The sequence below is a fragment of the Cricetulus griseus genome, chromosome 8, assembly GCF_003668045.3.
Source record: "Cricetulus griseus strain 17A/GY chromosome 8, alternate assembly CriGri-PICRH-1.0, whole genome shotgun sequence".
Classification (NCBI taxonomy): Eukaryota; Metazoa; Chordata; class Mammalia; order Rodentia; family Cricetidae; genus Cricetulus; species Cricetulus griseus.
This window is the reverse complement of record NC_048601.1, coordinates 56,521,999-56,537,586: the sequence shown is the minus strand read 5'-3', so window position 1 is coordinate 56,537,586 and position 15,588 is coordinate 56,521,999. Positions and strand designations below refer to the sequence as shown.

The window sequence follows — 15,588 nt, the reverse complement described above, 5'->3', positions numbered from 1 at the left end:
TTCATCCCTGCTCAGGCCCACCTCACCCTGAATGTGCTTTCCCACTTACCCCTAAGGTCACGTTTTCTGTCAACACTAGTTGCTTTCCATAGGTGCCAAAACTACAAACTAGTGAGAATGACATTTCCTTTTCATCAACAGTGAAAAAGGAAAGACTTTTTCTTGGATATGTTCTTCCAAAGAAAATCACTTTTTATTTTCCAAGAAGCATGAACTGGCAAGGGAAGAAAAGGAAAGATGCAGAGGTCATAAGGGAGCAGAAAGTTTGAGTCAAGTGAAGAATAGAAGAAAGGGTATGTGATAGGTAGGGTTTTAGTTGGGGGGTGGTAGGAGAGGAAGGGAGGGAGAAGGGAACTGGGATTGTCATGTAAATCAACCTTATTTCTAATTCAAATAAAAAAATGATAAAAAAAAAACCAGCTTAGAAGTTTCAAAGAACAAATTGGAGAGGAAAGGAACGGATCCCACTGAACCCTACAGCAAAATCTCAATCTTTCCATCTTAGATCAAAGGCTAAAATTTGGGCACATCAAACCTACAGGTGGAAGATGTTCAGTGTAGAGGGAGACAGCTCCATTTCTGACAATGCTAGGAAAGCCTATGAAAAAAAAGAACCCCCAACCCAGCCACCAAATATTAAGTTGACACACGTTTCTGGGACGTGGTCTGAATCCTCAAACCTTGTCAGGTCTATAGACACATGATTCCGCTGAACAGGGCTTTCCGGAATTGTCATCGATGACAGATTACACTGCCCATCCACAAGGGTCCGGGGCTAGCTCAGGCCATCCATTATGGGTTAAAAGTTATTCCGGCAGGAATCCAGTCACAGTGGTAAGGAGGTTACCCAGACAAGGGGTCCTACAGCTTTAAGAAACACTCTGGGCATCTACAAGTTTTCAGAATGCAAACTATGTCAGCTCTGAAAACAAGAGGCACTGCATCATTATGGCAGGAGAAACAAAGCCAGCCCCCCTTCTAAAACAGACAAAAAAAAAAGATTGTTTTAATAGGAGAGAAGCATCAGTCATTGATGCTTACTTCATTCGCACTTTCTATCCAATCCCATCCATCTTCAGAGTGAAGAGATGACAGCACAGTTACAGCTCTCCCTTTTGGCCCCCACCCATCTTTTTCTACTATACCCAAAACACCAGGGCCTACCAACCAACCCACCCACCCTTCCCAGTCTGCGAGAACAGCACTTGGGGTGGTCTTTCTATCTTGTGGGCTTGCCAAAGCTCAAGTAGACATAAGTATCATCATTCATTGTGATACTGTAACAGGACTTCCCATCAGGCTAGCATGACTGGTCAGAACCTTTGCAAACCACCTTCAAGCACTACCACTCTTGTTGCTGATGGCTGACCACATTTTACACAGGAGGCAATAGAAGGTATGAGGCAGCAGTAAAAAGTCAACAAACTGGACTAACAACCCAGAAAGGAAAACATTTCATTTTCCTTTGACACTGCTGGCGACATTATCCAGACACAAAGTTCTCTAGGCAGGCTGTCTCTGCATCAGTGCACCTGCTTAGCATGGGTTTGACGAGTCATCTTTTCGCTGTGTCTGCAGAAGTCAATGGCCACACAATGGATCACATCACTTGAGGGTCACTTGAGTCCCTCTACTTTGTGGATCCCTCTTCCCACACCCTGTCTTCCCTTCTACCCACAAAACCTTTACTCCACCACAGCTAAGGATCTCAGATAGCTAAATAAAAGAGGTGGCCTCAAACACAGGGAAAAGCCCTTAGGTCTCCAGTGTGAATCACCAATGCCAAAACCCCTCCCCTCCCCTTTTCCTTAAGACCTGATGGTCTTCAGTCACACATCTTAAAAGAAAAACAAAAAACAAAAACACAAAGACTTACTTGTCTCAAGTCGATGAAGGCCAACTGCAGCGTGTCCTCCTGGAACCCAGGCACCGGGCCGGATCTGGCAAACTCTGTGGGAAAGAAAAGAGGATAAAAAGCGCCTTTAACTAACCATGGACAGGGAGATTGGCAGACGGATGACAGGGAAGACAAGAGAGACTGGGGGAGAGGAGGACTGAGCTTCTAAGGAGTCATGTCTTTCTCCCTTCAGCTTCTTTGTTGGCCCTTCAAAATTCGTGTCATCAAAACACCATTAATTCCAGCATCCTGACAGCAAGGAAACTGTACTAATTCGACCTGAAATTTATTCCCATGAGCCGCGCTGGGCTTCAGAGTATTTGTTTTGTGAATGGACAAACAACTTGCAAAGGAGAAAGGGAGGGGGGAAGAGAAAAAAGTTTTTCCTCTCAACACAATAAAATCTTCAGCTGAGAAACTCTTTTCAGTTCCGAAAGCTATTTATATTTCAGATCACTGAAGGAATTTTCTAATTTCACGCTTGTCACCTCATTCCCTAAGCATTTATCAAAAATATTCCCTGCCACATCATTAATTATTCCCTCACTGATTATTTGTATTATCTCATGAGTGCCAACCTCCTACACAACACACACGCATGCATATCACTAGCAGCAGCAGCAGCTGCTGCTGCCCTGATCAGAGTTTGGCTTTAAAAAGCAAAGAAGTATTGGCAGATATGAAGATGCCCACCTGGGTGAAACTTACTGCAAATGTTAAGGGACATTTGCATATGCTTGTCCTTCTATTGCAGTCTTTGCCCTTGACTTCATCTTCATGCTACTTAAAAAATTCCGTCTTCTCTTCCCTCCATCTCTTAGGCTCAAGAGGCCCACATGGATGCTATTTACAGTTACAGTAGCACCTTGAGACCATGATCCCTTATAATTCTGGCTTTAAAATTAACAAGAAAGAAATGACACAGGGCTACAGGGACAAATGCTAGTATTGGTTAAGAATGTCAAGTTTTATTGTCCCTGAGCTCTGCTTATTAGGAAATCAAAAGGTCTGAAGTTCCCTCCACACAGACAAGCACAATGCACAGTCAAGATCTGGATAGTTACTGTATTTTCAATTCTTCTTGTGAAGTCAAAGCATGATGGACATTTCATATCCATCTACTAATTACATTAAAAGCAGCTCAAGTACTTAAAAAACATAAAAAGAAGTGTTTTCTTTTCAAACACATATTCCCCAAGCTGGAATTTAAGAACCCATAGAATTTGTATAATTGTTTTCCTTTTCATATCTAGCTAGAAAACTAGATGACTTCCAAAGATGATGTATGAGCAATGATTGCTGCCGGCTTGCCTATGTTCCTTCCTTTCACCCATTTTGAAACCATAACATATTTACAAAAAGTCCTTGCCTCAGTTTTAAAAAATGAATCCCATCAACTTAGATTGTAGAGACAAGGGAACATTACAAAGAAAAAATTATAAATCAACATATTAAGCTAATTTAAATATAGTACAAATGTGCTATATACCTACACACAAAATGCTCTTATTGTAGACATTTCAAATAAAAATGATGCATAAAAAAGAAGATCAACTCTGAACACAGGCAGTCTTAGTAAAGTTAGTTTGCTTTGAGAAGAAAACTCACATGCCACTTAGAAACCAACATTATCTAAAAGAGGACTAAGAAACCCAAGTTTCAAAAGAGTAAAGTTCTAAAACTGTACAAACATTTGGTGACAAGCATGCTAATGAAGAGCTTGACAGAGCATTCCCTGTACGTCAACAATGATGTGCAGTAAGCAACAGAAAGAATCCTATCTGATAACCCACTGTGCAGGAATTGTGCATCCCAAACATACAATTGCCTCACATGATGCTCTTGTTGAAAGAAGTTCTTTGAATTACAGTTATGGCTTCTCATCCCAACAGCATTGTAAGTGTTCATTGCACATATTCCCTCCAAGGTTGACAGAGTACCTCAAGTAGTTCTGTGCCATTCAAGCCAATGTTGCCTCATTTAAAACATTTCAAGTCCTCTCTATCAGAAGGAGCCCTAGATGAGTGAAATGCCCAGCTATTGAGATGTTCTGCTGTCCTGTTTATGTTCAAATGAACAGAATTCCCCATGCACATAACTGGAAGGCTTGGGGGTTAGGTTTGGATTCACGCTACTCCTCATTGAACATGCTCCCTGGCTGACAGATAAATCAACTCAGGAGTTTGGATGTGCTAATGCTGAACTCTCAGTCACTTTACCAACCTGATTTACGACATATCAAATCCTCAGTTTCCCAAAAGACTTGATAGACTTTGATTTACCCTTTTATAAAGAGAACCAGATAACGGCAATTATGCCAGGTACAATGAAGTGAAGAGATTATTCTCCACAAATCATTTATGGAAATGTCTAATTACTGTAAATTCAACTTCATGTTTGTAGTTTTCCTCTTTGTTTCACATATTTAATTCTTTTTGCAGTATTGGGCATCATACCTAAGGTCTTGTGCATGCTAGACAAGTACTCTATTACTAAACTGCACTACTATAATAGTCACAATCCCATGAAGATAGTAAATTCCAGTTATTCAAAATAGTAGATGCTCAAATATGTTGTTTCAATTAAACAAGTTACATAGAAACCAAGATTCACTAGACACACAGACTTAAAGCTAGTAACAAAAGACCCTGGGTTTTTAAAAAATTATTTATCTTTATTATTTTATGTGCATCAGTGTTTTGTCTGCACATATGTCAGTGTGAGGGTGTCAGATTCTGAAGTTAAAGACAGTTGTGAGCTGCCATGTGGGTGCTGGGTTTGAACCCAGGTTCTTTGGAAGAGCAGTCAGTGCTCTTAAACCCTAGCTTGTTGCAGATAAGGTCCTTAACCCAGGAATCAATTCGCAGGCTTATAAACTAATGGTTTCCCTAAAATCATAGGCACAATGACTTTAGGGCAACAGTACTTGGGTTCATAAAAATCAGAACTGGAGCCCCATTTCTCCACTTATTAGTCCTGAATTCAACTAATTACTTAACCTGTTTATGTCTATAATAGTCATTAAATCAAAAATTAGAATATCAGATAATTTCTTATAGTACGGTGATAAAAATTAAACCAAGTACACATATAAAGCAGCTGGCAGAGTGGCAGGCAGATCATAATTGATTATCCTTATAATTGTGTGTGTGTGTGTGTGTGTGTGCGCACGCACACACACACACACACACACACACACACACACATACACACGCACATGTGAATATTCATTTCTCCACAAGGAAAGGTTCATAGCTTTTACTGAATTCTCAGAGGTTTGGTGACCTAATGTCAAGAAATACTGTCCTATGTCTATGACAAAACACAAAAAGAAACAGAGCTGAACCAGAGATGATTCAGTGAGCAGGTATTTATTTAAAGGAAAAATTATAGGCAGATACTTAATTATTTTGTTTTAAGGGAGTTAATATGACTAGTCTGCTAGCTACAATACAGAAATTTTCATTTATATTATTAGAAAAGATTAAATAAATGAAATAAAATTTCTGTAACTATGATTTAATATAGTCTCAGAAATATGACCTCCTAGAGTAAGAACCTTATAAATACATGAAAAAATCAGTAAGAACTGTGACTATTTTAACAAACAAAATAAAAATTCATGCAGAACCTGATTTCAACTAGGTAAAATATAATATACATGGGAGTTATGCTAATAAGCAGCTACCTCACAATTTTCCTCAAGACTGCTACAGAGAGGAGAGTGATTTCTTCTTTGTATTTCATAAACTCTGATAACCCAAGAAGAGGAAATACAACAATGCAGGTATGGTGACATAAATCAGCACTGACCAGCAGTACTTTTTCTAGTGATAAGAGACATAGCAGGACATGCTGACATGCACAAATTTTCCAACCCTGTCTGATAGGTGGGAAGGAAAGCTGATGTATGGACAAGGCAATTTCACATGTGCATGGTAAGGTCCTTAGAATCATGGACTTCTGACATCATTAATCACAGGCAAGTGGAAGCAGCAGTCACAACATGGACTAGTCCTTCTTGAACTTGTTTCTGGACAGTAGGTTTTCAGTGACCCATGTCAGCATGAAAATGTCCACAGTCTGGAGTTCTGTAGGACAGCCTCAGTGCCATTCAAGAAATCAAAAAGACTGATTCATTTTACACAGAACCAAATCCTCCCTTTCATTAGTTCCTCTTGCTTGGGGGTGGAGCCAAACTCTGTGAGCTGGCATCTGCTTGCAAGGTAAGTCATATTAACTGTAAGCAGCATCAGCCCATTCCACGGCATACACTCTCTCCATCCTCAGCCCTGTCCTGTCAGCAGGGACTCTCTGAGTGTAATATAGTACCAAGTCCTGACTCAGATTCAATTCAGAAATTCAAAACAATGTTTCAGTGAGGAAACTGCTAACTAATTGAAAGTTGTGAATGAAATGTTAAAAGGAGGCTCACAAACTTACAGCAAAGAAGGCACATAGGTAGAGAAGATTCCCGAGAGAATGAAAAACACACTGTCCAACACCCTCTGACATTCTTAATGTACAACCCTTTGAGATCTGGTCATCATTTTAAGGAATGTTCATTTTCAAAATATTCTATAAATTTAAAATTCAAATAACGCTCACAATCTAATAAAGTTATTAAAGAGTAAAAGAAAAAATTTTTCAATAATTTTTTCTAGGTTTCTTTTCAGGTTGATGTTAATACTAATAAAGTCTATTACTTCATGGGAGAAGAAAACAAATGTTTCAGATTTTAGCTGGTATAGTCACAATGGGCTAAGAGAAAATTAACACTTTCATACAAAGTGTGGTGAATTCTGAGGGTGCAGTAGGTAGCTGGGGTGTTGGATCCCTGTGGCTTGATGGGTCTATTGTTAAGTACCAGGTGACAGGGCAGCAGTAAAGAAGACCCCTCAAGGGAAAATTATTTCCTTCTTGCAAAAAGGTTGAAATCTCTGGATAGGGTAGATACCCCCAATCCAGTTGAGCAGGGTTAAGAACCATCCATCAGGAAGGCAGGCTCACCTCTAACTGTGCTAAAGAAATAGACAGAGAGTAACTATCCCTTTAATGGGATGATGTACTCTCCTTGACAGATTCCAACCCCCAGTAGCCTGCAGGGCCACAGTCATGTGCTTTGTAAGTCTGCTGGAATTTTGAAATATTCAATAAAGTATTTTCCCTTTCCTTCTAGTTTTTAAAGCATGCACTCTCTAAAGCTTTGGGCTTTGCTCTTTCTCTAAAGTTCTCCTCCTCACTTTATGGGAAGCTGTCACACCATGTGACTGACCTGCATGCAGGCTTCACTCAAATGGCAAGGCCTTTTTTGTCACCTATCTCTTCTACATTCTCCTCCTCTAAGCAGGTGCCAAGATCCACAGTTTACCTGCCCGGATTGTTTCCATTCTTATTATTTTTATTAATGAGAGTTAATCTAATTTTCCTGTTATCATCTGGTGACTACAAAGGGATACCCCAACATTTCCAATAACATGGGTTGACAAAAGCCTGGTCTAAATAAACAAGGGGGACAGCACCTAAGGAATAAAGCCCAAGGTTGACTGCTGACATCCATAGGGATATGCACAAGAGTATATATGCACAGCTGCACACAAAATCCCCACAGAAAATTAAATTCAAATGAAACAACAGAATTAGACTTAGAAGGGATTTAAGATGTCAAAATGATAGCAGTCTGTAATCTCTCTATATAAACAGAACAATTAAAAGAAACCCACTCTTCCCCCTGCAACCTTCACCAACCATCCTATTGCTAACACCATGGAACAAAATGTGTAACTGAGCCCATCTTAAGTGATCCTGTTACATTTTAGGATATTTAAGTTCTTTCAGGCTTACCAGTATTTAAAAATTATGCATCATTTATAGACGAGGAATATCTCCCATGTACTTCCTTTGTAAACTTATTTTAAATCAGCATATGATGTATTAGATACTATCACAGCAGTTCCAAATGAAATACGACTTAGTGACACTCCTCCTTCTCCCCATTTCCCCCTGTAACCTCCCCTAGTCTCTTTTCTGCTTTCATGTCTAATGTGTTCTTTTGCTCTGCCTCCTTCCTCAGTACCTCTTTCTACTTTCTCCCTGTCTCTGAAAAGTATTATTAAATAGGCCCACCCAGTGACCACAAGGACCCAAGCCCCCGGCAGTGAACCCCACTGCGAGCCATGTAGCCAGCTCCAGGCCATTTAACCACTTCCTAAGCTTCATGGTTTCTGCTTCCTCTGTGTGTGTGTGTGTGTGTGTGTGTGTGTGTGTGTGTGTGTGTGTGTGTGTGTGTGTGTTTGTGTGTGTATGCACTCGCAAATGTGGGCATTCAGAAACTGATCTAAAGAAAGTCTGGAAAACTCAACATAAAACCGAATCTTTGACATATTGTCCATAAAACAAAAGCAGTTTTTAAAGAAAGATGAGCAATGGGAACAATGTATTTCCAAAAAGCAAAATCAAGAGCATACAATAAATGGGTAAAACAGCAACTGTGGGAGAAAAACAGAATTTGTTTGGATAAGAGGGAAGCTAAAAGACAAACTACAAAAGGCTTCTAGTATACCACTGTTCCAGGGAGCATCTAGTTCAGACAGCAGGAAAAAACACTCTTGCATGACTGGTTTAAGGATTATAGTTTAGGCCAGGGCTAATAAGATTTTCAGCACCACATAGAATAAAGTGTGTTGGTGCTTGTTTTCATCTTAAGATCATGTCAGGTCACAATTTTTTTTTTTTTTTGTGAGATTGAAAAAAATAGAAGCTGTTGTTGCTGTATTAACATAATGGTTTCCTGGTATCTGGCTCCCTGGAGCAGTAGATAAGGGGAGTGTTAGGCTAGAGGATGGCTCTGGGGAAGCCAGGCCTTCTTGCATCACTTTAAGGTAGCTCCAGGAGGCTAATTGCAGAGGAGTTGATAGACTCCCTGGGGAATCCACTCCAGGTCCTGTTGGTCAGAAAGAAGCAGTCCAGAACATAAAGAGAGCTCCATGGAAGAGTCATGTCAAGAAGAAAGAAAAGGAGGGGGGAAGGAGGAAGGAAAAGATCCCTAGAGACTTGGCTCATTGGATCTCTTACTTCAAGGGTGGGTGGGGTATATACCATTGTGCTCACTGTTACCAATACAATATTGTACACCTGAAATGTGTACATGTATATGTGCTACCACATTGTGAACAAATAGAAAACAATGCAAAGCAAAGACTTCAATAAAATGTCCCCAACCATATTTTGTATTTAAAACATAAGCTGTATTTAAACACGTAATAAAGCATTAACTCAACAGTTGTAGTAGTAGCAGTAGTAATAGTGGATATTAGTCATACACAGAGTAGACACCTCATAAAAAAAGTCAACCCCACGATTGTGGGATAGGTAGTTTTCTACTTGTACCCACACAATAAGTACATAGGCATCTATGGATAGAAGTGCTTCCAGGAGACCTTGGAAATCCATGGGGGCCCCTGTAGTAGATCAGTCTTTATCCCTAGCATAGTTGTGGACTTTGGGAGCCCAGTCCACACAGAGGGATACTCCCTGGGCCAAGACACACGGGGGTGGGCCTAGGCCCTATCCCAAAGGATATGATAGACTCTGAAGACTCCCTATGGAAGGCCTCACCCTCCCTGGGGAGCAGAAAGGGTATGTGATAGGTAGGGTTTTAGTTGGGGGGAGTAGTAGGGGAGGAGAGGAAGGAGAGGGAACTGGGATTGACATGTAAAACAATCTTGTTTCTAATTCAAATAAAAAAATAATAAAAAAAGAAGTGCTTCTGTGAGAGCACTGGAATTCACAAGGAATGTGGTGAAGGCCTGGGAGAGCTCACAAAGGATAAGGGTCCACTGAAAGGACAGCACTTTGTGTCAGGAACTAACTTGCCAGCATTGTTTCCAGCTCTAGACCTAGAAATGGTCCTAAACTCCTGTGGACATGGCTATAGACCTACTTGGTTTTGGAAGATTCTTCTGCCAAAACCATGAACCAGAGGAACCTGGAGGAGCCATGGCCATGTATGTCTTGGTGATGTGACTGCTGATCTTATTCTTGTATGTGGTTCCAGAGCCACCCTTGACAGTTAACTCTGGTCTTCTCATCAATGGCCTGAAGCAGTCATGCTCAGAATTCCGCCCACAGTTTGGGAGTGTGGGATGGGAAACTGTGATCTAGAATGTGGGACAGGCATGGTGAGCACAGTACTACAGCAGACCCTGTAGAAGCTCTGGCAGGGAGGGCAGACCCTCTTAGGTACTGGCAGACAGCAGTCCCAACTACAAATACAACAAGAAGGAACTGTGGTCAGCTGTGTCTTAAAGGTGCATGTAAAGACTTTAGTGGTGGACCCTGAAGCAAGTTTGTGGCTGGGTCACAGTCAGAGGCTAGTTATTGATAATTCAGAGACTTGGTCATTAACTCAGGAAGAGCCAGCAACACACCTAGGATAGACTTGCCACCTAGATTCTAAAACATCAGTTAAGGCCACTCAGAGACCACAAGGATCTAAGCCTCCAACTGTGAACCCCACTTGAACCATGTAGCCAGCTACAGACCACTCAATCACTCCCCTAGCTACATGCTTTCTTCCTCCAAAACCAATGCTGAAGGTTCCTAACCCATACAATGTATATAGAGGTGTGACTGTCCAACAAATGACTGAAATGAGAGAGAGTAGCTCATTGGAACAGTACATGCTTAGTACCCTGAACTCAATGCTCAGAGTCTAAAGAAATAAATAAAGGATGACTGTTGAGTCATTTTATGGTCTTATGAATGAGACTAAGTGCCCTTGCAACACAGCCTGAGGAACTGTCCTGCTTTTATCAACACAATAACAGGATTCCTCCCTCCAGAGCATGTAGAAACAAGGTGCCACCTCCAAAGCAGAGGGCAGTCCCACCAGACAGACCAACCTGTTGTTGTCTCAATCCTGGACTTCTCAGACCCCAGAACTGTGAGAAATGAACTTATTTTGTTTATAAGTCATCCATCACAGGTATATTGTTATAGTAGCACAAATAGAAAAGACCAAAAGAAATGTATGCTCCTTCAAATGTACAAACATAAATGTAAAGCTACCCAGATAACAAAAGAGACAAATACACTCTATCAAAGGAAACAAAAACATTGTTCATAACAAACAATGGAGGTTTTCAAACTGCCTGAAAAAGAATAAAAAAAAAAAATCTTTAAAAAGCTCAATGGTAGACAGAAAACACAGATATAAAACTAAACAGAATTAGGAAACAATACACCAGGAAAATGAGAAATTTAATAAATAAATTGAAAACATAAAGAGAACCAAAAAGAACTAAAAAGAAGGGTTGACACTGGAGAACAACAGGACAGAAAGCATCATCTGCAGGATGGATTATGCAAGAGCAAGAAAAGTAAATAGGAAGGTAAATAGGAACATTTAAAACCGGTAAGATAGAGGGCCAGAAAGAAAAAATAAAAATGAGCAAAGTATAAAAATTTTAAAGGAGAAGGGGAAATTGTCAGAAAGGTTAAATAAATATTGTTCAAAACCTCCTAAATCTTGGGAAGCATTTGGGTACTCAGAAACTATGGAACACAAAACCCTCTACCTCAGACCAGATCAAGAGGAGGAGTAAAAGCCAAGATCAGAGACTGAAGAGGTGGCTCAGTGGTTACAAGTACTGGCTGCTCGTTCAGAAGGCCTGAGTTCTATTCCCAGAACCTATATGGCAACTCACAACTGTCTGTAACTTCAGTTCCAGAGGATATGATGACCTTTTCTGATCTCCACAGGCATTGCATACACATAGTACTTAAATATATATGAAGGTAAAACACCCATGCACATAAAATAATTTTTTAAATGTAAATTTAAAAAACCAAGATCAGAGTTGAGAGACTGGTCACACAAAATGCAATGCCTGAAGCCATATTGGACTTCTTCAACAAAAACCTTACAAGTCAAGAATAAGTAAGGTGATAAACTATTCACTGTACTCAAAGGGAAAACAAAAGAAAACAAAAAAACAAACAAAAAATTCTCATCAACAGAGAGACCAAAACCTTGCAAAGGTGTTCTTCGGAAATAAAAAGGAGGTAAAGACATTCCCACACAGATCTGTCTATAAAAAGGTTGAGGAGTGTTCAATAGAAACAAACAGCATGAAGAATACAACCATGTGGAGCTCACTAGCAAAGGTAGAGCAGGTGAGTTCAGACCCTGAGACCAGTATGCAAAGCATTTCAAAGTCAGTGTAAAAGTTACAGAACCATTAGATATTATTATTATACTTTCAGTAATCTATCAGTGAGTACAGAACTATAAAAATAAGAGTGACTCACAGCAATATGAAAAAAAAAAAGAAAGGAGTAAATGTGTATTTATATGAGACTGAAGTTACTACCATTCTGAAACAAAACATAACTACAAAATGTTTCATATAAATCCCATGGAAACCTTAAAGTAAAACCAACTAGCACATTCCACTTGAAACCAGTGGTGCACATGTGGCCTTTAATGCCAGCACAACACTCAGACAGAAGTAGGTGGTTCATCTGTTCAACTTCGAAGTTGCCCTACACTACACAGGAGTTCAAGGCCAACTTAAGTTACATGAGACCCTATCTCAAAAGTTGAAATCAGTAAGAAGAGTCATGCACTCAAAGCATAGAATCAGAATCACCAAGGATCACTATAAAATATAAGAAAGAAACGTATGGAGGGTAAAGCAATAGACCCCAGGACAACATTAAAATAAGTACTTACATGCCAAGGACTGCTTTATATGTAAATAGATTAAACTCTGCAATCAAAGACACAAAGCAACCAACATGCTGGGCTCTAGATTCATTTTAGCTTTAAGGATATAAATAGACTAAAGTGGTGAAAACAACAATCCATGCAGCTGGTGACCATGAAGAGCAGTGTGCTATCTTACAAAGAAAGAATCATCTCACCAAATAAGTTACACCTAAGAAACTACAAAAAGGACAACAAAAATCCAAAATTAGAAAAAGGAGGAAATAAAATTTAGAAATAAATACTAGAAAAATAATAACAAAGACCAATAAAACTTGTTTTTTTTATGAAGAAAATTAAATCCTCAGTGAAAGTTGAAGGGAGGGAGGGAGTTAAAATAAAAAACATCTTTAACAAACGAGCAGACAATACAGTGGACACCAAGAGACAAAACAAACCACAAAACTTCTGTGGACATAGCCCTCTGGGGCTCTGCTCCCCCTTCTTTATTTTTCTTTCTGTTTTATTTTCATGGCCACCAATTCCTTCATAATTCTATTTTGACTTCCTTCCAGTGAATTTTCTGTTTCAGTTACTGTAGTTTCTAGCTCTAGAAAACTTTTTTTCCCCTCTTTCTCTCTGTGTATTGGTATATGGATTTTGCTCACACACTGTTGTCTTTTATGTTTTTAACACCTCCCCATGGTTCTCTGAACAACTGTAGAGCAGTTCTTTTAAAGCTTGACCACAAGCGACCGATAGCAGGCCTTTCAGAAGGAGCTTCCATTGAATCTGTTCCTTGCACTGAGCTCCTGCTCCTTGTTTTTTCATACAGTTTCTGAAATTAGACATTTGGACCCAACACTGTGGTAATTGTAGAAGGCTGATTTTTCACATTGCTAAAGTTGGCAAATTTTCATTATTATTCTTGATTTTTGTTTTTGTTTTGTTAATTTTGGGGTTGAGTTACCTGATACATAAATTTCAAACCTCTTTCTTTCTGTGCTTTTCTGGACTATCTGGTTACTTTCGATTTTTCGCCAATTAAGTAGTTACATTTGAATGGCCTCTTCTTTAATGTTTGATTTCAATATCAAAGTTTTTTAGCTTTCGTCTCATCCAACTTCTACTTCTTGCTTCTTGCATGTGAATAAAAATGTGACCATAGATGTGATCTTTTTTTAATGTTTGTTCCCAAAGAGGGTAAAAAAATGAACTGAAGAAAAATGCACCAATCTATTAAAGCTTATGGAGACATCACTGCACAAGATGAAGAGGAGCTTATAAAAATGGCCACACCCAGCCTTTTTCTATGAATCTCTGCATCAGAATACAACAGCTGGCACTATGATAACAGGGCCTTTTTGTCTGCTCTGGCTCCTAACTTCAATGAGAACATGCTCACCTCACAGCTGTTGTTATTGACTGTAAACTAGAGCTGAAGTTGCTATTCTGCTAAGAAGAAATTGATCAAAATTAACAAAAATGTTCAGCTGGAACCTATAAGACCCAATCGGACTCCAAAACTCAAAAACATACCAGACAGATTCTCCTGGAGCAACTCTTTTTAAGTGAGGAGACAGATTGTTGTTGCTTCCTACACCATCTAACTGTAGCATGACCCAGAAATTGTATGCTGTGGTGTTCTGAAAATGAAATAACTCCAAAGACACATGTAGGTGAACAATTAGTCCCCAGTTAATGGCACTGTTTGGGGAAGCAGGGGAATCTTTAGAAATGGAGCCTTGGTGGAGAAAGTATGTCACTTACATCACTGGGGATAGGCTTTGAGTTTATAGCCTCACCCAACTTCTAGTTCTTGCTTCCTGTGTGTGGATAAAGATGTGATCTCTCAGCATCCTGTTCCTGCATTCATACCTTCCTCACCACTAAGAACATCTAGCCCTGTAAATAAACTCTTCTTTATGTTGCTTCTATCCATAGTACTTTATCACACACAAAAAAGAAACTGAGATATATAGGTTAGTTAGCATTTTATCAAATGAGCTGAAAGCTGTTACACAAAAATCAGGAGTTATAGCAGCATAGTTTATGATTTGGCAATAACCAAATCTGGCAATAATCACAATGCCTTTTGGTGGGTAAATGGATAAACTGTTGTATTCAAACAACATTTCTTTTTAATACTAAAAAAAATGGGCTACCAAGCCATGAAAAAACATGGTAGAACGCTATATGCATATTACTGAATAAGTCAATCTTCAGAGGCTGTGTGCTGAATGGTTGCAACTCCACAACATTCTGAACAAGAGACAATTATGAAAACAGTAAACAACCAATTATGCCAGACAGGAAGATGGGAGGGTATACACAGGGGAAAGATAGAGAACCTCCAGAAGGCAAACTATTCTCTATGATGTGACAATGGTAGATTCAGGTTGTTACGCATTTATCCCAACTCACAGAATTTGTAACATGAAGAATGACCCTGAATGTCAAATACAGACTTCAGATTGTCAAGATGTGTGAGTGCACTGAATATTAATAGGGCAGGGCAGGAAGTGTGGTGAAACTTTCTGTGCTGCCCAATAGATTTTGCTGCTAGTCTAAAACTGCTTAAAACAATAAAGTCTACTCTTTCTTTAACAATAGAGGAAAGTAAAGATTAACTATAACTTATCCTAAGTGTTTCTTTGCAGGAAATATATGATTAAAATCGATAGGAAATGCCAAACTAGTAGCCCAAGTGGATTAAAAAATTAAGTTCCATTTTCTCAACTTGTTTTGTTCTAAACAATAACGGAGTACTAAGACAGACAGACATGGCCTTTTAGTTAATTAACAATTTGCCCCTATAAATTAGACATAGTCACAGCATGAAGGGTTTTTTCATGTGGGTGTTCAGTCAACAGACTTCATCTGGCTGAATGCAGTATGCTAAAGAGGCAAGAGGCCAGGTAACTCAGTGACTGCTGTTACCAAAAGACACCCTCACTCTGGGACAAAAATCATCCCAACAGGA

At 39.4% G+C, this 15,588-nt stretch overlaps 1 protein-coding gene across 3 annotated transcripts in view; it reads right to left on the bottom strand.

Moving 5' to 3' along the window:
• Positions 1-15,588, bottom strand: part of Exoc6b (exocyst complex component 6B) — a 407,149-nt gene that overhangs the window by 119,618 nt on the left and 271,943 nt on the right. For all 3 annotated transcript variants that reach the window (XM_035448826.1, XM_035448827.1, XM_035448828.1), the window contains one exon: positions 1,877-1,950. In XM_035448826.1, coding sequence (XP_035304717.1) covers positions 1,877-1,950 — 74 coding nt within the window. The remainder of the gene's footprint in view (positions 1-1,876; positions 1,951-15,588) is intronic.